Here is a 25,071-nt window from a genome sequence, read left to right as displayed (position 1 = left end):
CTAGTGATATGCTGAAGGTGAGCCCATGCCCTCCAGATGGATGTCTGGGAAATATGGATTACCTTTCCTAAAAACCACTTACCTCCGCCTTTTCTGCACCTAGCCCTGGGCTTGGAAGTAAAAATACAGGTGTGCAAAATGCACGTGGACTGTCATCATGACACTCAGTTTGGGAGGAGGAAATAGTGACTTAATACTTATTAAGCCCTTGTCTTGTGTCAGCCACCATCTTGGTGCTTTCACATATGTCACCTAATCCCAGGGGTTACCTGGCAGAGCAGGCTTTTCATCAGTATTTGTGGATGAGGAAATCCAGGCCACAGGGGCTGCAGGTGACAAATGCGACATTAGGATTTGAGCCCGTGTGGGATTCTTTCTTTAAAGAGGAGGCAGGATGACTGCCACTGCATCCTGGTGATCTGTCGTCACCTTACTCTCTCCTAGAGGCTGTGCACCCCCGTGTACTGCAAGTACAAGTTCTTTAAGACTCCAGTTCACAAGACGGAGGGGAAGCCCCATGGAGTACACATCTACTTCCAGGACATCAATGTCATCTTTCTTGGGCCAATGCAGCCCAGTGACTTGAGGGAATACCTGGAGGGGCCCCCCATGGTTGTGGAGGTTCACGACAGGGACCGCAAGTTAGAAGAGTATTCCCGGAAGCCCACCCTGTTTGGGGATGACCCCTTGGATTCACACCTCAACCTCCAGGCCCTCATCTCTCCGGAAGAGACAGAGAACAACCCCTTTGAATCCCAAAACAAGATATGGGACCCTTATGGGGTTGCCAAGGTCAGTTTTGCCGACCTTCTCCTTGGCCACAAGTACTTGAACTTGGTTGTCCCCATCCACAGGTGTGAGCCCAAGCCCACACACCATGGCCGGGATGGCAGGAGCAGGAAGGTTGTGGGGTTTCGGGTCCCCACAGATGGCTTTCAGCACAGCTCAGTGCCCATGGGCAACTACCTTGAAGCCAACTCCCAGCTCAAGCTGCGGGTGGACATTGCAGTGCCACTGCGGGCCAGAGCCGAAGCCCCTGACCCTGAACTTACAGGCACCCTGTTTGGCCGCATAATTTTCGTGTTTGACTCCAGAAAGATCTCCCTCCTCTCCAGCCTGCTGCAGGACATCTCCATGATCAATGCCAAGGCCCTTGATCTGGACGCCTACTCTGCTGGGAACATCCAGCAGATTCTGTCTGCCTTTAAGATGCACATGAGGATCCAGGAAAGGCAGGACCTGGATGTGCTCACTGGCTTCCACCTGCTGGATGGGAAGATCCATCTTCTCATTCTGGAAGGTTTGGCTGACCAAGGTTTAAAGCGGCTGTGGGACAGCCATCAAAGCCGGTGAGTGCGTGGTTTTGTGTTTCATGTAAAAGTCATCATGTCTGGATGCTGAGTGAGTGGGGAAATCTTTTGAAGCCAGGATCAAGTTCAGTATGTTCATCTGTGAGAAGGATATGCTGATTCAGTTCTTCTTGGGGTTTATTGTAAAGCACTTTACAGGGCTCTGTACTTGGCCTTGATCACAGAAGCAGTTGCTTGCCTTTGGATGAAGAGAAGACTTTAGGGGCATCTAGAAGAGAGGGTGGTTGAGGAAAATGGGTCTGCCTTCACACTTCTGAGGGGCCTACTTGGCTAACAGGGAGAAGAATGTTCTATATGGCCGTAAGATGGACACTACAGGGAAATAGATTTCAACTCACCCCAAGGAAGGCCTTTCTGATTATTTTGGGGCTGGGAAAGCTGCCTCAGGTGCAGAGGGTTTCCCTTCCCTGATGGCCTCCAGGAGCACCTGATGACTGCTCAGTGGGGATATTGGAGAGGCAATTCAAGTGTCTGATTCGGGGCTAGAGCAGGTGGCCCCTTATGGTCCTTCCATTCTTTAGTTTTGGTTTCCTGACAATTCTCTTTTCCTTTCATTATTTGCATGTATCCTAGTTCGGGTTAAAAGGACCTCCCTGTTTTAGTCTGGGAACACCCTCTCTCTGTCTTTGGAGTTCAGATGCCCCAGGACCCAGATGATGACAATAGCAGGTAGTCCTGAGGTTGAGTGCATCCACCCAGGAGGGAAGAGCGGCCCTGTGGGGACCTGTCTTGATGTGCTAGTGGGCCAAGAGGCACTGTGGAGAAGGTGGCAATATGTCTAGTTACCTGCCCAAGAGAACTGAAAACATAAGTCCACACAAAAACTTGTACAGGAATGTTCACAGCATCATTATTTATAATAGTCACAAAGCGGAAACAAGTCAAATGTGCTGCAACCAATGAACAAGATGTGATATATCCATACACATGAATAATGTTCAGCCATGAAAAAGGAACGAAGTACTGATCCACGTACTTCAACATGGATGAAGCTTGAAAACATACCAAGTAAAAGAAGCTGGGCATAAAAGGCCACATGTTGAATGATTCTGTTTATACGAAATGTCTAGAATAGTCAAATCCACAGAGACAGAAGATTAGTGGTTCCCAAGGTCTCAGGGGAAGGATGAGGGAGAAGTGGGGAGTGACCGATAATGGGTACAGTTTCTTTTTGGGGTGATGAAAATTTTCTAGAATTAATGTTTGCGATCGCACAACATTGTTAATATACTCAAAACCATTGAATTGTTACAATTAAAAAGGGCAGACTTACAGTGTGTGGTGAAGAATCTGGCCTTGCCTAAAAGGTCTGGCCTTTGCCCTTCCTTGGCTTCTGGGAGGTGACATATGTCATACCGTATATAAGTGCCTTTGTTTAGGATGGGGGCTGACTGCACTAGATCTTAGAATGGGACCAGTCTCACCTGATAATCATAGGATACAGGTTGACCATGCCAGATGGACCAACAGTGTGAGTTAGGATTGGGGCTTTGGTCTTGCAGTGTTGGTTGGTCTAGAGACTGAGATTGCCATGTGGGCAATCACGCAGTAAATTGGTCATGTCTCTGTAATGGAGCCCAAATAAGAACTCTACACACTAGGGCTTGGGGGAACTTCTCTCTGCATATTGTCCCATCAGTGTCATAAGGGTGATACATCCTGACTCCATGAGGAAAGAGCAATGGAATCTTGGTGTTTGGAACCATCCTGTACCCTGCCCTATGTCTCTTCCTCTGGCTGATTTTAATTGTATCCTTTCCCTGTAATAAGCTGTGTGAGTATAACAGCTTTCAATAAGTTGAATAATTGGTGAGCCTGGGGGTGGTATTAGGAACCCCCTGAACTTCAGTTGGTATCAGAAATCAGGGCAGTTTTGGGGACTATGACCTCAAATGTTGTAGTTTGGCTAAGTCGGGGGGTATGGTATGATCTTGTATCTCAATGAACAGTATTTTCCCAGTAGGAGAAATGATATAAAGTATGTTCATGGACCCCAGTTAAATTAACTACAAATAAAAAATTACTAACCAAGAAAAAATTTTACAAGCTTGGAAATTAGCAAATACTTCCAAGTAACCCATGAGTCAAAAGAGAAATTGTAATATAATTTAGACATTGTTGAATTGAACACTAATGAAAAGAGTATAATATCTAAATTTGTGGGGTAATGTTAAAGTGTTATTTAGAGGAAACTTTATAGACTTAAATACTTACATTAGGAAAAGAAGAAAGGCTGAAAATGATTGATAGATGTTGCAGAGATTGAAATAAGCATTGTAAACTATGTCAATAAACTTAAATATGTACAAGAAATTCCAAATATATAAAAATGTTTTCAGAGGAGATAGTTTAGAGGTTTCTGGATATAAAAGTTAATGTAAAAATCTATTGAATGTCTGAATACTATCTACATACAAAAATCATTTTTAAAAAAGTTAATACTTTTAAGTATCATAAAAATATGAAATTCACATGAATAAATTCAACATAAAGGAGTGGAAGACCTCTATCATGAATACTATGGAACTTTTAGAAACATTAAAGAAAACCTAAATAAGCGAAGAGACATACCATGTTCATGGATTTGAACACGTAATAATGTAGAGGTGTCAGTTATCCCCAAATTGGATATATAGATTCAATGCAATATCAATTTAAAAATGCCACTTTTTCAAAAGTATGGAACTTGAAAAGCTGATTTATGAATTTACATCAGCCTGCAAAAAATACATTCTTGAATAAGAACAAGATGGGAGAACTTGCTCTACTAGATATCGGGACTCATGATAAAACCACAGTGATTAAGATCATGTATTGGTTCAGGGATAGACAAGCAGATGTATGGGATGTAATAGAAAATCCAAAAAGAGACCTACATGTAAGTGGTAACTTGACATATGACATATGCAGATTGAAAAATCAGTGGGAATGAATTTTAAATGCATTAAAAGCGTGAATTTACATAATGCAATATCACTTTACACCCACTAGTCTGGCTAGAATAAAAACATCAGATTATAGCAAGTGTTGACAAGGATGTGGAGAAATCAGAATTGTTATTCACTGCTGGTAAGAATTAGGTGAATTAGATGGTGTAGTCACTTTGGAAAATAGTCTGGCAGTTCCTCAAAAGAGTTACTATTTGACCTACCAGCCCCACTCCGAGGTAAATGCCCAAGGTAAATGAGACTATATATCCATGCTAAACAGTATATAACTTTATAACAAGATTATAATAGCCATTGGGGGGCACCTGGGTGGCTTAGTTGGTTAAGCATCTGACTCTTGCTCAGATCATAATCTCATGTTTCATGAGTAAAAACGATTGAAGTATACACATTAAACGAATGAATTGTATGGAGTGTGAATTAAATCTCAGTTGAAAAATACCTCTGGGGGGCACCTGGGTGGCTCAGTTGGGTTAAGTGACCAACTCTTGGTTTCAGCTCAGGCCATGATCTCACAGTTTGTGAGTTCAAACCCCGTGTTGGGCTTTGCGCAGACAGTGTAGAGCCTGCTTGGGATTCTCTCTGCCTTCCTCTGCTCATGTTCTCTCTCTTTCTCAAAATAAATAAACGTTATAAATAAAAAAGAAAAGTACCTTTAGTGGGCAAAAAAAAAAAAAACTGAGGAAAGGAGAAAATTTTTTCAAAAAATGGTGTTGGGATAATTGTTTATCCAGAAGAAAAAAGGAAAATAATTTCCTACATTGAACCATTCACACATATCAATTCCAGCTGGATTAAAAATCTGTGTATATTTTCAACTTTCTAAAAAAAATTTTAATGGTTATTTTTGAGAGAGAGAATGCACGAGTAGGGGAGGGGCAGAGAGAGAGGGAGACACAGAATCCGAAGCAGGCTCCAGGCTCCGAGCCGTCAGTACAGAGCTTGACGTGGGGCTCGAACTCACAAACCGCGAGATCGTGACCTGAGCCAAAGTCGGATGCTCGACCGACTGAGCCACTCAGGCGCCCCTCAACTTTTTATTTTGAGATACTTATGGATTCACAGGAAGCTTAAAGAATGTCACAGAGATCTCACAGACCCTTTCCCCACAGTGGTTACATCTTACCTAAGTACAGTACAATATCTAAACCAGGACGCTGACACCAATACAATGTGTGTGTTGTCTGTGCCAGTTGGTCAAATACAAATTTGTATGACCACTACGCTAATGAAGTTCCACCCTCTTTCTCCGTCCTGTTTTCCATCTCCTTAATTTTTTCATCTGTGTATAATCTTGCATATTAATGGAATCATACAGTATATGACGTTAGGAGATTGGGTTTTCTCCACTCAGTATAGATTGTGACAGGTCCATGCGAGCTTTTGTGTATGTCAATAGCTCATTCCTCTTTGTTGCTGATTAGTATTTCATGAAATGGATGTACCACAGTTGAACCATCCATTTATTGAGAGACCTTTTGGTTATTCCCAGTTTTTGACTTTTACATATGAAGCTGCCGTGAACAATGACGTACAGGTTTTTACGTGGACATAAGTCTTTTTTTCTTTTTTTTTTCTTTTTTTTTAACGTTTATTTATTTTTGAGACAGAGAGAGAGCATGAGTGGGGGAGGGTCAGAGAGAGAGGGAGACACAGAATCTGAAACAGGCTCCAGGCTCTGAGCTGTCAGCACAGAGCCCGACGCGGGGCTCGAACCCACGGACCGCGAGATCATGACCTGAGCCGAAGTCGGCCGTTTAACCGACTGAGCCACCCAGGCACCCCAAGTCTTCTTTTCTTTTTAATTGAATTATAATTGACTTACAATATTATATTAGTTCCAGGTGTACAGGACAGTGATTTGATATTTGTATGCACTGCAAAATGATCACCATGGTAGATCGGATTACCATCCGTAACTGTACAAAGTTTATTAAATATTATAGACTCTATTCCCTGTGCTGCACATTACATCCCTGTGACTTATTTATTTTATAACTAGAAGTTTGTACCTCTTAATGTTTATTTATTTTTGAGAGAGAGAGAGACAGAGCATGAGCAGAGAAGGGACAGAGAAAGAGAGAGGGAGATATAGAATCTGAAGTAGGATTGTCAGCACAGAGCCTGACATGGGGCTCGAACTCAGGAGCTGTGAGATCATGACCTGAGCCAAAGGCGGATGCTCAACCGACTGAGCCACACAGGCGCCCCTCTGCTTGTGTGTTTTTAAACAAGCAAAAAGAGAAAGGAAGGGAAAAGAAAAGGAAAAGGCTCTTGCCAAAGGGCAAAACCGCGGAGCATTCTGGGGGCCTGCAGAGCGGTGCTGGTAAAACCCTGCCCTGCGGGCTCCTTGCAGAAACACCAAAGCAGAACACGGGAAATGCAAGGTGCTCTACAACTCCGCTCTTCTGTTTCGCCACCGTCTGTACGCAGACCTGGAGACCGTCCTGTACCAAGTGCACCTCTTCAAGCCGCTGTCGCAGCTCATGAAGCACTCGGTGCTCTATGTCCGCAACACCGTTCCAGAGAAGACCTTCCAGGCCCTGACCAGGTGTGCCCGGCTGTCACGGAGATGAAGGTCCCCTCCCTCGGGGCGGGTGCCGGGGCCTCGTGGGGGGGTCCCTCCGGGGGCAGTTGTTGATACTCTTCATGCCCAAAGGAGTTGAACCAGGAGTGGAGCACAGTTTCGAGGGACCCCGAGCTTCTGTCATGCCCCTCCCCCCCCCACTGAGGGGGTTTTGGAATCGCACTGGGGAAGGGAGGGCGGTTGACTTGAACAGGGGTCACATGATGCTCTCTGCTGCTCTTGGGGAATAATAGCCTAGAACAGCGTGAACAGTGCGTGGTGGGGGGGGGGGGGTTAAAACCCCTTTTCCCAGTGAGTGATGAGGACCGGAACCAGATCCACCAGGCCTGCAGCAGTTGTCTCTACCAACTGGATGTTTGCTTTTGTTGGCTTCTTCCCCAGCGGCCTGTCCAGAAAGCCACCGTCAGAAAGGCATCCTCCAAAGATCTAGATCTTAAACAGGGCATGCCTTAATCTGTGCTCAACCCTGGGAAGCTGTGTGCTGCTCCAGCTGGGTTGAGCACGGCTCGTGCTCCAGGAGGACCTCCTCCCTTCACGTAGGGAACAGACACTGCCCGGTAGCAGTGGAGCCGAATGAGGCACACCCAGTTTGGAAGCAGAGACGGAGAAAGCATAGTGCGGTGGGGCTCCTGGGACCCTGGCCAGCCTGTGCCAGGCTTCGTGGGGGCAGCGAAGGACTGTGGCTGGTTCTTTCGGGAGGTCAGGAAAGGCTGACCTTGAACGTCAGTGAGCGGGCATTCATCAGGTGGACAAGTCCTCTCACTGCCGTCTGGGGCAGGGGTACCGACTGTCTCTTTACACCTTTAAAAGCAGCAACAGCCGTGGCCGAGACGTGGCGCCCAGCTGATTGAATGTATTAATGAAGGAGAGGGCAGAGGCAAGAGAGAGAGGAAGGGAGAGATCCCGGACGTGGAGAAAGAGGACTTAGTCCTATTATTTCCCACTTCTCCATGTGCGGGTCTGCCTGAGGGGCTAGGCAGGGTAGCCCTGAAACAGTAGGCCGAAGCTGCAACTCAGGAAGGGTCGTGTGTGCAGTGGGCCTCAGGCTCATGGTGGGGAGGTGCTGGGACATGGGGGTGTCCAGAGCCTTGGCAGTCAGTCAGAGGAGGCTGGACCCTGCCCTGTCCTGCCCTGCTGGTGACAGGAAGTAGCTGGGGTGGGGAGGTGTTGGGGAAAGGGAAGAAAACCGCTATTTATGAAGTGCTGGCTGCATCCTGGGCCGCTGCCCTCATCGTGGCTTTATTCCCATCTGCAAGGTCCCATGGTGGCCAGAGAGCTCAGCGGGTGAGAGGCAGAGCCCGCCATTCTCAGGCATGCCCCCTCGCGGTGGACCTTGGGAGTGTCAGAGACAGTGAGCAGCAAGTAACAGCTGCTATGTGTATGTTGTAGAACATCAGCGTCAGCCAAGTGCCCAAGGTGCACCGGCCCCCCCAGGAGAAGGCAGCGAGGAGGAGTCTCAGGGCAGGGGACGTGGGGGGGGGCGTGGGTGGTGGCCGCTCAGTCCTGAGCTTTGTGGAGACATGAGGCTGTGTGTGTAGTGCCTTCCTCCTGCGGCAGGAGCTCTGAGATCCACACCCCTGACCAGCTAGCTGGTTGGGGCTATACCTTGATGGGGCACAGGTTGGTGACAGGCGTGGAATAAGGCCACGGTAGCAGAAAAATAATCAGAGTGGACTGTGGAAAGCCCTTAATTTCTGGGGGCTGGGAGGAGAGGGCAAAGGGGGCATTGCGTTTTGTGGGCTCGTCCGAGTGGAGTCTAAACTCTGCGTGTATGAGGTCTGTGATCTGGGACCAGCTGGCCAACCTCTGAGCTTCCTTTGGTGTTGTGAAATGGGGCTGCTTTCACCCATCTTGAAAGGTTAGACGAGGCTGTGTTGCGGGGGGGGGGGCCCTCTGCATTTCAGGATCTACTGCATCTGCTATCACAGCAGCAAACTCAGGGAGGTGATCACAGGAGACCTGCTGCCATCCTCCGCCATGGTCAAAGACTTGAGCCAAGAGCTGGGGCTGCCCATTTCACAAGAAGGCCTCACAGATGGAAAACCGTCGGTCTTGCCAACTCCTCCCGCCCCCAATCTCGAGGACTTCCGAGGTCAGAAATCTGACCTCGCTTATGAGATCCAAGCCCACCAGGAGAAGTATCTGCGGTGGCGGAACGCCATGGCGCTAAAGAACAGAGGCCAGGAGCGCAGCCTGATCCAGGTGGGCACTCTCTCCTCCCCGGGTCAGGGGTCCCAGGCCTTTGCCCCACCTGGGCTGTCCAGTCACCACAGGGGATACAGGGCAGATGACCAGTTCCTGTACCTGCTCTCCTGGGATCCCGGGCAGGTTGCTTAAGAGGTGCCGGGTTGGGGGCTGAACCAGGTCAGAAGCATTCACTCCCAGCCGTCAGGTACCCATCATTCCTGAAAGTGAAAAGGAACGCTCTTAGGTGTTCTCACCTTTACCTTGGCCCCGGAGTTCACCTTGAAGGCTGGGCGCTAAGGAAAATCTCCTTCTCTCCACAGCCACCAAGAAGGCTTAAAACACTGACATCCAAGGTATGACTTGAACTTGTCCACCCATGGTCTGTCTGAAGCACCTCCCTCCCCCCAATCTCCAGGGAGAGAAAAGTTCAGAAAGAAGTTTGTGAGCTTTGCAAGTGGATATTGTTTATGAAAACCAGCAAAGAGGTTGTTTTCCCATTTGTGTTCAGGTTTTTGTTTTTTTCAAAAGAACCAGTTCTTGGATTCATCAATCTGCTTTTTCTCTGGTCTGTTTTCTAATTAACTTCAGCTTTTTATCTGTTATCATCTTTTAAAACTTTTTCTCTTCTTTCTAGCTTCTTTAAATTTTATTATTGAAGTATAATTGGCATACGGTTAGTAAGTGTAGTCACCATCTGTCACCAAAAAACATTATTACAGTATTATTGACCATATTCCCCATGTCGTAATTTGAATCTCTGTGGCTTATTTATTTTATAATTGGACATTTGTACCTCTTAATCCCTTTTATCTATTTCACCCATCCCTCCACTCACATTCCCTCTGGAAACTACCAGTTTGTTTTAAGAGTCTATTTGTTTTTTGTTTGTTCATTTGCTTTATTTTTAGACTCTACATATAAGAGAAATCATACGGTATTTGTCTTTCTCTGACTTACTGTAATTAGCATTATATTCTCTAACCCCATCCGTGTTATTGCAAATGGCAAGATCTCATTCTTTTTTTATGGCTGAGTAATATCCCATTGTACATATATACCACATCTCCTTATCCATTAATCAGTTGATGGACACTTGGGCTGTTTCCCCATCTTGGCTATTGTAAATACTGCTGCAGTCAACATAGATGTGCATGTATCTTTTCAAATTAGTGTTTTCATTTTCTTTGAGTAAATACCCAGTAGTGGAATTACTGGATCATATGGTAGTCGTTATTTTTAATTTTCTGAGGCACCGCCATACTGTTTTCCACAGTGGCTGCACCTTTCTAGCTTCTTGAGTTGACTATTTCATTCATTTTTATTCTTCCTTATTTAATAAGAAAGGCTACACATTTTCTTCTGTACACATCCTTGACCACATTCTGTAAAGTGTTACATGTATTGTATGTTGCGATTGTTATTTGCCTGAAATGTCTTAGAAATTTCAGAACAAAACAAGACCTAGATACAGTCCTAGAAAAAAGTCAAACCACTGAGACTATGAGCAGTCTTCCCTGACCCCCTTATTCTACCTTCTCAATGCACTTACACAGGTACACACTTGCGCACACATGCATTCAAGTACACAAATGTATCACATTCATTTATGGGTTAACACTGTTTTGTTAATGCCATTTAACACAGGGCCTTGAAGATTTTATAAAAATATGCCTGTATAGAATTTCGTAATATGTTTGTACAATTAATATCTTCCTATCATCTGTATTTTATTGAAACCACTTGGAAATATTGTTTCTATTATCTCAGTTATTGCTAATTTCAAATGGCCTTAAGTAGCTTATCCATGTTATAATCAATCATTGAAACCCAGCCATAACTTAATTTTTCTATTTTTACTCTAAGATATAATTTACATACCATAAAATTTAATCATTGTAAGTGTATATAAATCAGTAATTTTTAAGCAAATTTGTGGAGTTGTGTACAACACAATCCAGTTTTAGAACATTTCCATCCCCATAAAATTTTTCCCTATTGCTGTTTGAAGTCAATCCCTGTTACCACCTCCAGCCCTAGGTAACCAGTGATCTACTTTTTGTCTCTACAGATTTGCCTTTTCTATACATTTCATGTAAATGGAATCAGACAACACGTGACCTTTTGTGTCTGGCTTCTTTCACTGAGTATAATCTGAGGTTCATCCATGTCGCAGAATGTATCAATAGTTCCTTTTTAAAATTGATGAATGGTATTCCATTGATTGGATGTATCACATTGAAAGTTTTGTTTAATGTGTATTTATTTATTTTGAGAGTGAGACAGAGCGAGCAGGGAGGGGCAGAGAGAGAAAGAGACAGAATCCCAAGCAGGCTCTGTGCTGTCAGCGTGAAGTCTGATGCAGGGCTTGAACTCACGAACTGTGAGATCATGACCTGACCCCAAATCAAGAGTCAGATGCTTAACCAACTGAGCCACCCAGGCACCCATGGGTGTATCACATGTTTACTTATTCATTCCCCACTTGGTGAAATTTGTATTGTTTCTAGTTTGGGACTCTTATGAGTATCACTGGTTTGAACATTTGCATACAGATCATTATGTGAAAATGTATTTTCATTTCTCTCAAGTAGAAACCTAGATAGAGAATTGCTGGGTCATGTGGTAAATTTAACATTTTAAGATATTTTCAAGCAGTTTGACAATGAAGTTGTACCATTTTACACCACAAAAAGCACTCCAAGAGTTGGTTTCTCCACATCCTCGCAAACACTTGTTACTGTCAGTCTTTTTTCATTCATTCATTCATTCATTCATTCATTCATTTATTTATGTTGAGAGAGAGTGAGGGCATGAGCTGGAGAGGGGCAGAGAGAGAGAGAGAGAGAGAGAGAGAGAGAGAATGCAAAGCAGGCTCCACACTGCCAGTATGGAGCCTGATGCCAGGTCAAATGCCAGGTCAAATTGAATCCATGAACCGTGTGATCATGACCTGAGCTGAAATCAAGAGTCAGACGCTTAACCAACTGAGCCACCCAGATACCCATTGGATATCTCTTAATGTACTTATTAATGATTTATATATCTCTGGTAACTATTCATATATTTTACATGTTTTAAAATCAGGTTGTTTTCTTGTTGAATTGTAAGAGATCTTTATTTTGGATATAGTTGCTTAATCAGAACTATGATTTGCAAATATTTTCTCTGTATATGTGGCTTGTCTCTTTCTTAATTGTGGTAGGAAAAACTCTTGATGTGTAAAGGCTTCTAATTTTGATGAATTCCAGTTTATCAGTGTCTTTGTCTTATTGATCATGCTTTTGGTGACATAGCTCAGGGCTCTGCTTAACCCAAGCTCACAAAGATTTTCTCCTGTGCTGCCTTCTAGGGGATTTGGAGTTTTGGCTTACTTTTAGACTTTAAAGCATCTTTACCAATTTTTTGTGTGCATGCATAATGGAAGGTAAGGATCTAAATTCATCTTTTTTGCATGTGGATATCCAATCGTTCTAGCACCGCTTTTCAAAAAGATGAACTATCCCCGCACCGTCCCTAAGAATACATTGATGAGAAATGCAAAGGTTTATTTCTAGGCTCTGTTATACTCCATTGACTTAGATGCCTGTCCTTACACGAGCCCCACATTATCTTGATTACTATAGCTTTACAGGCAGTTTTGAAAATGGGTTGTATAAAGTCTTTTAACTTCTTTTTCAAAATTGTTAGACTATTTTGGGTCCCTTGCATTTCTATATAATTTTAGGATCACCTTGCCAATTTATTAAAAAAAAAAACAACTTGTGGGGATTTTCCTGAGGCTTATATTGAATATGTAGATCAGTTTCGGGGAGAATTGCCATATTGACAGTTTTGAGGCTTGTGATTCATGAACATGGAACGTCTAGACTTCTTTTGGGTCTTCTGTAATATCCTTCAGTAAGCTCTGTAGCTGTCACACACAGGCCTTACACCTGATGAAATCTTTGCTGTTGTGAGCTGAATTATTTAATTTTTGAATTGTTGCAATAACAGAAATACAGTTGGCTTCTGTATATTGATTTCTTATCCTGAAATCTTTGGAAACTGGATCATGTCATCCCTGGATAAAGATCTCTTTACTTCTTCCTTCCCAAGCTGGATACCCTTCCTTCCTGCATTAGTCTATGCAGATTGTCATACAGAACACAACGGTCGGGTGGCTTAAATGTCAGAAAGTGCTTTTCTCACAGTCCTGGGGGTTGGGAAGTCAGGATCAATATGCTGGTAGAGTAGATCTCATTCTGAGGCCTCTTCTCTTGGCTTATAGGTGGCTGCATCTCACTGTGTGCTCTTTTCTTTTTTTCTTTAATGTTTATTTACTTTTGAGAAAGAGAGAGAGAGAGAGCATGAGCAGGGGAGGGGCAGAGAGAGAGAGAGAGGGAGACACAGAATCCAAAGCAGGCTCCAGGCTCCGAGCTGTCAGCACAGAGCCAGACGCAGGGCTTAAACTCAGGAACCATGAGATCACAACCTGAGCTGAAGTCGGACACTCAACTGACTGAGCCACCCAGGCGCCCCTCTCTGTGGCTCTTCTTTGGCGTGGGGAGAAAGACAGTGGGCCCCCTGGTTCCTCCTCTCATAAGGACATTAATCCTGTCAGATCAGAGTCCCCCCACTCTTACTCATCTAACCGTAATTGCTTCCTTACCCAAATACAGCCACATTGGGGATTAGGGATTCAATGCATGAATGGGGTGTCGGGGGGGCATTCATTCTATAATCCTCCCTTCGCTTCCATTTGTACTGCCTACAACCTGTAGTATAAAGGTCAGTGTCAAATAGGAGCGGTAAGAGCAGACATGCTTGTTTTCTTCCTGATCTTGGGGAAAGCAATCTTTGACCATGGAGTTGGATATTAACTACAGGTTTGGGGTATGCTACAGGTTTGAGGTTGAGGAAGTTTCCTTGTAGTCTTAGTGTGTTGAGAGTTTTCATCATGAATAAATGTTGGATTCTGTCAAATGCCTTCTTTCCCCTGCACACATTGTTGTTCTTGTCTTTTATTCATATGGTGTATGACGTTACTTGATGTTTGGACATTAAAACATCCTTTCATTCCTGGAATACATCCCACTTGATCATGGTGCATGGCTTTTTATCTATGTGTTTCTGAATTTAGTTTGCTAATATTTTGTATTTTTCTTGTGATAGCTTTGCCTCACCTTGGTACCCATGGAATACTGGCCCTGTAAAATGAGTTGGTGTTTCCTCCCCTTCTATATTCTGGAAACAAGTGAACTGTTGGTATTCATTCTCTCATTGTTTGGTAGAATGAACCAGTGACTCCGTCCAAGCCTGAGCTTTCCTTGGTGGGTAAAAGGCTGATTTGATCTCTTTATTTGTTATAAGTCTATTCAGATATCTCTTTCTTAAGACAGGTTTGATAACTTGTGTCTTTCTAGGAATTTATCCATTAGATGTAAGCCCTCCAGTTTGCTCTCATATACTTGGTCATAGTACTCTCCTATAATCCTTTTAGTTTCTGTAAAGTCAGTGGAGTGTCTCCTCTATCACTCCTGATTTTACTAATTTGTACATTTTTCTTTCTTGGTCATTCTAGCTAAAGATTTGCCAATGTTGGTGGTCTTTTTGAAGAACCATTTTTGAAAAAACAGGAACAGCAGGAAGAGCATTTTTTTTTTAAATGTTTATTTTTGAGAGAGAGAGCGTGAGCAGGGGAGGAGCAGAGAGAAGAGAAGGAGACACAGAAACCAAGCAGGCTCCAGGTTCTGGGCCATCAGCACAGAGCCTGACACAGGGTTTGAACTCACAAACTGTGAGATCATGACCTGAGCCGAAGTCAGATGCTTAACCAACTGAGCCACCCAGGCGCCCCTCAAAAAACATTTTTGGAATTTGTTCATTTTCTCTATTTTTCTATTTCATGTTTTTCTGCTCTAAACTGTATTATGATTTCTTTCTTCTGCTTATTTGGATTCATTTTGTGACTCTAGGTTTTTTTTTTTTTTTTTTATAATTTTTTAATGTTTATTTTTGAAAGAGAGAAAGAGCACGAGAGGGGGAAGGGCAGAGAGAGAAGGAGACAGAGGATCCAAAGCAGGCTCCAGGCTCCAAGCTGTTAGCACAGAACCCGATGTGGCGCTTCAACCCACGAACTGTGAGATCATGACCTGAGCTGACGTTGGACAGTTAACCGACTGAGCCACCCAGGCGCCCCTGTGACTCTAGTTTCTTAAGGAGTAAAGTCAGGTTTTCGATTTGGATCTTTTTTTATGCATGTGTTTCCAGCTACAAATTTCCCCCTAAACTCTACATTAGATGCATCCCATAAACTTAGTATGTAGTATTTTCATTTCATTCACCAAAAAATATTTTATAATTTCCATTGTGGCTTTTAGAAATTTCGAATTTAATTCCGTTGTGACTAGGGAATGTACTTTGTATGATTTCTATTGAATGAAATTTATTACAATTTGTTTTATGGCCTAGATACATCCTCAGGCTTGAAAGGAATATATACTTTTCTGACATTGGGAGGAATGTTGTATAAATGGCAGGATGATAAGCTGGCAATAGTGTTGTTCAGGTCTTCTGTGTCATTGATTTTCCTTTCTCAGTTTCAATGATTGGATTGAGGTATTGAAGTCTCTATTGATGGTCGAATTGTCTATTTCTCCTGTCAATTCTGTTAAATTTTTCTTACTGTCTTTTGGGGCTCTGTTGTTAGGCGTGTTTGTGTTTATATCTTCTTGATGAACTGACACTTTAATCATTATGAAATATCTCTTTTGTTTCTAATAACATGTCTTGTCTAAAACACCATTTTGTCTTATATTAATGTACTCACACCAGCTCTTTTCTGGTTTGCATACTATATATTTTTCCACCCCTTTGACTTTCAAACTGTGCCTTTACATCTAATATGTGTATTCTGTAGACAGCAGATATCTGCATCCTTTTTTTAAAGTCCAGTCTGACAATCTTTGCTGTTTGTCCATTTATGAGTAATATAATTTTTGATATGGTTCGATTTATGTCTTGTTTTTTATATATTTAATATTAATTTAGATTCTCTGTTGTTCCTTTACTGCCTCCTTTTGTGTTGAACAGATATAAAGTTGTACCACTTTAATTCCTTCATGGATTTTTTTCTTAAAAAAATGATTTCCTAGTGGTTTCTCTAGGATTCATCTATAATATGCATCTTAAGCACAATCTACTTCAGATTATCACTAGCTTTATTTGGGTAAATGTAGAAACTGTTCTGCTATATAGCTGTTTCCTCCCACTCCTTTATTTTATTATTGTTATATCTATATATGCAGTAATCCCCAAATATGGTGTTATTATTGTTTTATGCAGTCAGGTCTTTTAAAAGTTGAGAGAAGGAAAAATGTATATAATATTTTATATTTACCACATATTTATCTTTTCCAGTGATTTTTCAAACATTTATTTTTGAGGGGGGAGGGGCAGAGAGAAGGCAGAGGATCCAAAATGGGCTCTGCACTGGCAGAAGAGAGCCCAAGGAGGGGCTCAAACTCATGGGCTGTGAGATCATGACTTGAGCCAAAGTCAGACGCTCAACTGACTGAGCCATCCAGGTACCCCTTCCAGTGATTTTTTAAATGTAAATTCTAGTTACCATCTGATGTCATTTATTCTCAGCTTTAAAGGATTTCCTTTAGTATATTTGATAATTTGCAGGTTACTACCAACAAATTCTACCTTTATCAGAGGATATCTTTATTGACCTTCGATTTTGAAAGATGGTTTTTGCGGGACACAGAATTCATGGTATATTTACCAAGAACTTTTTTTTTCTTTGAAAATGTTATTACATTGTGTCTCTGTTGTTTCTGTTGATGTTTAGCCATTAAATCATATTTCCTTGTACATGATGAGTCATGAGTCATTTTTTTTCCTTGCTGTTTCTAAGATTTTTATCATTTTTCTTTCAACTGTTTGACTCTAATATGTACAGGTGTAGATCTCTCTATATTTATCCTACTTGGGGTTTATTGAGCTTCCCTAGATCAGTAGATTAATGTTTCGGGTCTTTAGTTCTTCAATACTTTTTGCGGCTTCTTCCTCTCTCCCCACCCTCCCTTCTCAGACTTCCATTATGTGCATGTTGGTTCACTTATTAATATCCCATACGTCTTGAGGCACTATTAATTAAAAAAAAATATTCTTTTGGGGCACCTGGGTGGCTCAATCAGTTAAGCGTCTGATTTTGGCTCAGGTCATAATCTCGCGGTTTGTGAGTACGAGCCCCGCGTCGGGCTCTGTGCTGACAGCTCAGAGCCTAGAGCCTGCTTTGGATTCTGTGTCTCCCTCTCTCTCTGCCCCTCCCCTGCTCACGCTCTCTCTCTCTCTGTCCCTCAAAAATAAACAAATGCAAAAAAAAATATATTCTTTTGTTTCTGTTCCTCAGCTTGGATAATCTCTATCTTCGGGTTCAGATTCTTTGTCTGCTTAAATCTGTTGTGTCCCTCTAGTGCATTTTTCATTTCAGTGACTGTATGATATAAATGCAGAGTCTTCCTGTAGCTTTTTTTAATTCAGATTACCTATGTCTTTTTTTTAAATGTTTATTTTTTGAGAGAGGGACAGAGTGTGAGCAGAGGAGGGGCAGAGAGAGAGGGAGACACAGAATCCGAAGCAAGCTCCAGGCTCTGAGCTGTCAACACAGAGCCCAAAGTGGGGCTCGAACTCACGAGCTGTGAGATCATGACCTGAGCTGAAATCTGATGCTCAACCAACTGAGCCACCCAGGCACCCCTCAGATTTTGTGTATTTCTTGACTTGGGGTATACTTTCTTTAAATTTTTGAAATAATTTTCTTTAGGTTTTTTTTTTTTTTTTTTTTTTTTTTTTGTAGTAATAGCCACATCAAAATCTTTGCTAAAGTCAACCAGCTGGACCTACTGGACGGTTTCTAGTGACTACTTTATTTTCCTGAATAAGGTTTACAATTTACTATTTCTTTACATGTCTCCTAAGTTTTGGTTGAAAACTGGACACCTAAGGGGCACCTGGGTGGCTCAGTTGGTAAATCCGACTTTGGCTCAGGTCATGATCTTGCTGTTTGTGAGTTCGAGCTCTGTGCTGACAGCTTGGAGCCTGGAGCCTGCTTCAGATTCTGTGTCTCCCTGTCTCTCTGCCCCTCCCCTGCTTGCACTCTGTCTCTTTCTCAAAAATAGGTAAACATTAAAAAGACAGTTTCCAGTGGTTGCTTTTGATGGTTTTGTCCAGTTTTATTGTTTTTTGACGGAAGGATTGGACTCCTTACTCCACCGTACTAGAAGTCCTGTCTTTCTCCTAGCTAACTTCAAATTTTTACTTATTTCTATTCTTGCGATGATGTGTGCTTGTCGTGTCTACTTAATCCTTTGCTTTACTTGTTTTTTTTTTTCTTTCAGAAAGTTTTTGTAGATAATGAACTTTCAGGGTGCTTGCAGGTCAATGGTTATCATTGTCTTTGCACTTGAATAGCACCTGAACTGTTTTTGAGATTATGCTTTCAAATCCCTGCACGCAGCCTTCCCCCCACCACCCACCAAAACCATCGCTTTCTAAAATCAAGAATTGTGGGTAAGTCTGATACCCACCTGATCCTTTTTCCTTTTTAACTAGACTGTCATCTCCTCTGGAATCTTTTAAAACTTTCCCTTAATCCTTAGTGTTCACCTCGGTGTCGAGGTGGGAGCTTTTTGTTTTTCACTGAAGCTTGAAGGGCTTTCCTTCATTTTGTTTGCCCTCTTAATTTGTACTTGTTGGTATTTAAGGTTTTTTTGATATTTATTTTTGAGAGAGAGAGAGACAGAGAGTACTAGTGGGGTAGGGGCAGAGAGAGAGGGGGAGACAGAATCTGAAACAGGCTCCAGGCTCTGAGCTGTCAGCACAGAGCCCGATGTGGGGCTCAAGCTCACCAACTGTGAGATCATGACCTGAGCCAAAGTTGGACATTCAACCGCCTGAGACACCCAGGTGCAACCCCCCTTTTTTTTCTTTAAATTTTTTTTTAACGTTTATTTTTGACAGAGAGAGAGAGACAGAGCACACGTGGGGGAGGGGCAGAGAGAGGAGGAGACACAGAATCCGAAGCAGGCTCCAGGCTCTGAGCTGTCAGCACAGAGCCCGATGTGGGGCTCGAACCCACGAACCACGAGATCATGACCTGAGCCGAAGTCGGATGCTTAACCGACGGAGTCACCCAGGCACCCCTCTTCTAAAAAGATTTAAATTTTTGTTCATCATATTTACATTTTGGATCTATCAGGAATGTATTTTTTGTATGAGGGTAGGACTCTAATTTCATTTCTTCCACATGATCAATGGTACCAGCGTTTTGCTTAAATGCCCATCCCTTCCCAAATGATTTATGTTGCCTGTTCTGTCAGATCAAGTTGCTTTTCATACATGAGTTTGTTTATGGGAGACTGAGATCTTTATTGAAATTGCATTTACGAATGTATTATTTTCTTCAAAGAACCACTGTCTCTGTTGTTTTTTGATTCCATATTGTACACTTATTTCCTATTGATTTCTGCTCTTATTCCTTCTTCTTACTTTCTCTGGCTTGAATTTGCTCTGCTTTTTCTGATTTCTTCAGATGGATGTTTTGGTTATTTTCAGATATGTGTCATTTTATTATCTTAGTGTGTTTATTTTGGCTAAAAATTTCCTATGAACATCAAGTGCATCCCCATTTTTATACATTGTATTTTCATGACTCAGTTAAAAATGTTTTCTACTATCCATTTTCATTTTTTGTTTGATCAGTGGATTAGCTAATAGTATATTCTGTAATTTCCAAATACTTTGGGCTTTTTGTTACCTCTGTTTGTTTTTCAGTTCTATGCACTGCTGTCAGAGAATATATTCTGTATAATTTCCATCCTTTGTTGATATTTTACAATCCAGACAAGGTCAGTTTTGGAAAGTGTTCCAGAGTATTTGAGAAAAAAAAATATATCCTGCAGTTGTTGACAGTGTTCCAAATACATCAACTTTGCTTTGTTTTTCAAACCTCTATCCTGATCTTTAAATTCTGTTTCTTCTCTCAGTTACTAGGGGAAGTCTGTTAAAATCTCCAAATAGGATTATGGATTTGTTTCTTCTCTCCTGGTTTTGCTTTCTATCTGCTTGCTTATGTTTTAGATATACACAAATTTAAGACTGCTTTATCCTGTTGATTTGATTTTTATAAATATGATAAGACTCTTTGTCTCTGGTAATACTTTTTAGAGCAAATACCGTAAAATGCATATATCTTAAGTATATAGCCTCAGTCATTTCCATCTATGCACATACCTGTGAAACCATTACACAGATCGGGGGTAGAAGGTTTCTATCACCCCCAAAAGTACCACACTCCTTCCCAATTAACTACTATCTTGAATTCTGTCATCATGGAATAGGTTTGCTTGCTATTTGTTGGATGTTATATAATGGAACCATACAGCATGCATCCTCACACTGGCTTCTTTTGCTACACAAATATAAAGATTTATGTTATTACATATTTGTTGCTGTGCAGTTTTCCATTATGCGTATGCCACAATTATTTGTTCTCCTGATTTCCATTTGTGTTGTTTTCCAGGGTATTTTGGGGGAGGCTATTATGGCTAAAGTTGCTATGGTGTTTTTGTACAGATCCTCTTTGTTGGACCCATCTACTCATCCCTTTGGGCATATACCTAGGAGTAAACTTACTGGGTCATAGGGTAGGCATGTGTTTAACTTTTAATTGCCATGTTTCCGAAGTGGTTGTGCCATTTCACACTTCTGCCAGCAAATACAGGAGTGTAGCTTTCCATCTGTGCTGCAGTGTTGCAGACACTTGAATTTGTCCATCTTTATAGTCCTACCCACTCTGGTGAGTTGTACTGGTATTACATTTTAATTCTAATGTGCCTTTCCCTGATGAATAATAATACTGAGCATCTATTTTCACCTACTGTTGGCTATTTGTATATTTTCTTTTGTGAGGTGTCTGTTCAAATGCAGTTTTTCCTCCAGCTCATCTGGATCTTGCTTTTTTTTTTTTTTTTTTTTTTAAATCCAGATAAGCTGTGAGTTACATGCATTACAAGTATCTGCGTGCGTGGCTTGCCTTTGCATTGTTTCAGTGTCCTATTTTGAGGAGACGTGCTTCAATTAGTTCCATTTATCATGGTTCTCTGGTTAATTTTGGGGGGACATTTTTCTTGGCAGAATGCTAGCTTGGCAGTTATTTTCACACTTTAAAGCTGTCAGTTTTGCTCTTTTTTAAGATACTGTCCTCTCCTGGTTGCATTTAACATTGTTCTCCTTTTTTTTTTTTTTTAATTTTTTAGTGTTTATTTTTGAGAGCGAGAGTGAGCGCACGAGCAGGGGAGGGGCAGAAAGAGAGGGAGACACAGAATCCAAAGCAGTCTCCAGGCTCTGGACTGACAGCAAAGAGCCCAAAACGGGGCTCGAACCCACCAGCTGTGAGATCATGACCTGAGCCAAAGTCGGACGCTCAACTGACTGAGCCACCCAGCTGCGCCAAAATTGTTCTCCTTTTCCTTTTGTTTTACTATGATGCTCCTAGGTGTATTTTTCTTTGTATTTATCTTGCTATGGGTTTGTAGAGCTGATTGAATCTGCGGCTTGATATCTTTACATTAAAAAAATCTAGACCAGTATTTCTTTCCAAAAATACTTCTGTTCTAGTCAAGTTCTCTCTCCCTGTCCTCCTGGGATTCTAATGACAAGTTAGATATTTTCACTATGACTTATATCTTATATTACTTATATATCTCATGCTTTTATTTTTCCATATGTTTTAGTGGGTGTTCTTCAATCTGGATATTTTTTTAAATGTTTGTTTTTAAGAGAGAGCATGAGCAGGTGAGGGATGGTGGGGGGGGCAGAGGATCTGAAGTGGGGTCTGTACTGAGAGCAGAGAGCCCAATGTGGGGCTCGAACCCATGAACCATAAGATCATGACCCATGCCAAAGTAGGACACTCAACTGACTGAGCCACCCAGGCGTCTTCAATTTATACCATACGGTAGTATACAGTACAAATTTTAACTAATCTATCTTAACTCATTGATCTCTTCTGCTGGATGTTCATTCTGCTGTTAAACCCATCCAGTGAATTATAATTTTAATGATTTAAAAAATTTTAAGATTTCCATTTGATTCTTCTATGGGTTCCAGGTATCTAGTTCAATTCTCCACCTTTTCATTTAGCTTATTATATTAATCGTAATTCCAATATCTGGATTATCTTGGGTTTCTTTCTATTACCTACCTTTTCTCTTCGTTTTCCTATTTGGTCCTGTGTCTTGGCATGTCTCTTAGTTTTTTAAAATTGAGACATAACCGACATGTTCTATTCGTTTCAGGTACACAACATAATGATTCAATATTTGTGTATATTGTGAAATGATCCCCATGGTAAGTCCGGTTAACACCCATCACCACATATAGCAATTTTTTTTTTCCTTAGGAAAACTCTTAAGATCTACTTTCTTAGTAACTTTCATATACAATGCAGTACTATTAACTGTAGTCACCATGCTATCTATATATCACATCCCCATGATTTACTTATTGTATGATTAAGAGTTTGTACCCTTTGACCATTTATTAATTTCACCCACCCCCTACCTCTAGCAACCACCAATGTGTTGTGTATTTATGAATTCGTGTTTTTGTTCATTTTAGATTCCACAAGTGAGGTTTCTCAGTCTTATTGCATGTAGCATAATGCCCTCAAGGCCTATCCATGTTGTCACAGAAGGCATGATTTCCTTCTATTTTATGGCTGAGTAATATTGCATTGTGTAACACACACACACACACACACCCACACACACCCCACTCCACATCTTTGTGTCCATACATCCATGGATAGACACAGGCTGCTTCCACGTCTTGGCTATCGTAAATGCTGCAGTGAACATGGAGGTCCGTATATCTTCTTCAGTTAGTGTTTTCATTTCCTTCAGATAAATACCCAGTAATGGAATTGCTGGATCATATGGTAGTTCCATTATTAATTTTTTGAGGAATTTCCATACTATTTTCCATAGCCGCTGCACCAATTTACATTCCTACCAAGGGTACACAAGGGGTCCATTTTCTCCACACCCTTGTCAACACTGGTTATTTCTTGTCTTTTAAATAATAGTCATTAAAACGTGTGGGGTGGTTTTGATTTCCATATTCCTGATGGTTAGTGATGTTAAGCATTTTTTTATTTACCTGTTGGCCATTTGTGTATCTTTTCTGGAAAAATGTTTATTCAGATCTTCTGCCCATTTTTAATCAGGTGTGTTTTGTTGTTTTTTGGTTGTTGCTATTGAGTTATAGGAGTTCTTTATTTAGTTTAGGTATTAACCCCCTTATTGGTTGTATCACTTGCAAATGCCTTCTCCCATTCAGTAGGTTGCCTTTTCATCTTGTTGATGGTCTCCTTTGCTGTGCAGAAGCTTTCTAGTTTGAGCCCCACTTGTTTATTTTTGCTTTTGTCAAATCCAAAAAAATCATTGCTAAGATGGATGTGAAAGAGTTAACTGCCTATTTTTTCTTCCAGGATTTTTATGGTTTCAGGTCTTAGATCCAAGTCTTTAATGCATTTTGAATCGATTTTTGTGTATGGTGTGAACTGTGGTCCAATTTCTTTTTCTTTTCTTTTTTTTTTTTTTTGCATGCGGCTGTCCTATTTTCTCAGCACCACTTATCGAAAAGACCATTCTTTTTCCGTTGTATATTACTGGCTCCTTTATTATAAATGGACTATATATGTGTGGTTTATTTCTGGGCTCTATTCTGTTCCATTGAACTTTGTGTCTATTTTTATGGCAATACCATACTGTTTTGATTACAATAGTTTTGTGATATAGTTGAATCAGGAAATGATGCCTCCAGCTTTGGTCTTTCTCAAGATTGCTTGGGCTCTTTGGGGTCTTTTGTGGTTTGGTAAAAATTTTAGAATTGTTCTATTTCTGTCAAAAATGCCATTCGAATTTTAATAGGGATTGTATTGAATTGGTAGATTGCCTTGGGGTGTTTCCTTAAATGATGAACACTGTATAGGAAAAACTGTATCTTCCTACAGAGAGGATTTAATTTTCTTCTAGCAGGCCAATGAAGGACAAATTCCCCTAAAAAGGCTTATCCCTTGTTTGCATTTATTTCTAAGCACAGATTTTCTGAATTTTCAACTATAAGCTTAGGGTGTAAACAGGTGCCTTCCTCCTTGGCACACTCTGAAATCCAGTTTTTGCTTCCCAGCATGGTGACACTTTCCAAAATACCTGCTGAACATTGAACTTAGCTGCTTTTTTTTTTTTTTTTTAAATGTCTTTTGTTTATTTCTGAGACAGAGCATGAGTTGGGGAGGGGCGGAGAGGGAGGGAGACACAGAATCCCAAGCAGGCTCCAGGCCCTGAGCTGTCAGCACAGAGCCCAACGTGGGGGGTCGAACCCACGAACCATGAGATCATGACCTGAGCTGAAGTCGGTCGCTCAACTGACTGAGCCACCCAGGTGCCCCGAACCTCTTGGCTGCTTTTTCTGCCTGGGTTCTTGTCTGCTCCATTCATCTCATTCATGAGCAATTTAGGAATCAGCAAATAAATACCTTGAGAGTAAACTGTGTAGGGTGGGTGGGGAAGGATTCAATGTTTTCTCCTTCTCTCCAGGTTCTTGGCCCCTCGAATTCTGACTTCCTTGATCACTATCCAGTGATGTCAAGCAGATGTCCATTTCTTTCTGCAGTCCTGTCAGTTGCTTAATAAACTTTGAGGCTGTATTGTTAAGGGGCACAAATGTTCATGACAGTTATACCTTCTTGCTCGGTTTCTCAATATACAAGGTCTTTTTGTGCCTCTTGATAGATTTTTATCTTGAATTATGTGGTCCAGTCTTCCGAATGCCACTCCAGTTTTTCTCGTCTTGGTTTTGTGGTTCCTTTTTGCCTAGTTTGTCTTCTTCCTCCCTTTAATTGCACCCTGTATCTTTTGGTCTAAAG

General features: G+C 41.6%; 1 protein-coding gene across 4 annotated transcripts in view; it reads left to right on the top strand.

The window, feature by feature from the left end:
• CFAP92 (cilia and flagella associated protein 92 (putative)) overlaps positions 1 to 25,071 on the top strand; it is a 79,767-nt gene that overhangs the window by 47,350 nt on the left and 7,346 nt on the right. For 2 of the 4 annotated variants that reach the window (XM_045493976.1, XM_045493977.1), the window contains 3 exons: positions 445 to 1,349; positions 6,675 to 6,869; positions 8,810 to 9,107. In XM_045493976.1, the coding sequence (XP_045349932.1) occupies positions 445 to 1,349; positions 6,675 to 6,869; positions 8,810 to 9,107 (1,398 nt within the window). Of the gene's footprint in view, positions 1 to 444; positions 1,350 to 6,674; positions 6,870 to 8,809; positions 9,108 to 25,071 lie in introns of those variants that run through there. The other 2 variants (XM_045493978.1, XM_045493979.1) reach the window with 2 other exon arrangements.

This window comes from Leopardus geoffroyi, chromosome A2, assembly GCF_018350155.1.
Source record: "Leopardus geoffroyi isolate Oge1 chromosome A2, O.geoffroyi_Oge1_pat1.0, whole genome shotgun sequence".
NCBI classification, from domain to species: domain Eukaryota; kingdom Metazoa; phylum Chordata; class Mammalia; order Carnivora; family Felidae; genus Leopardus; species Leopardus geoffroyi.
Note: the sequence above shows the minus strand (reverse complement) of the source record. Positions and strands in the feature narration are given on the sequence as shown.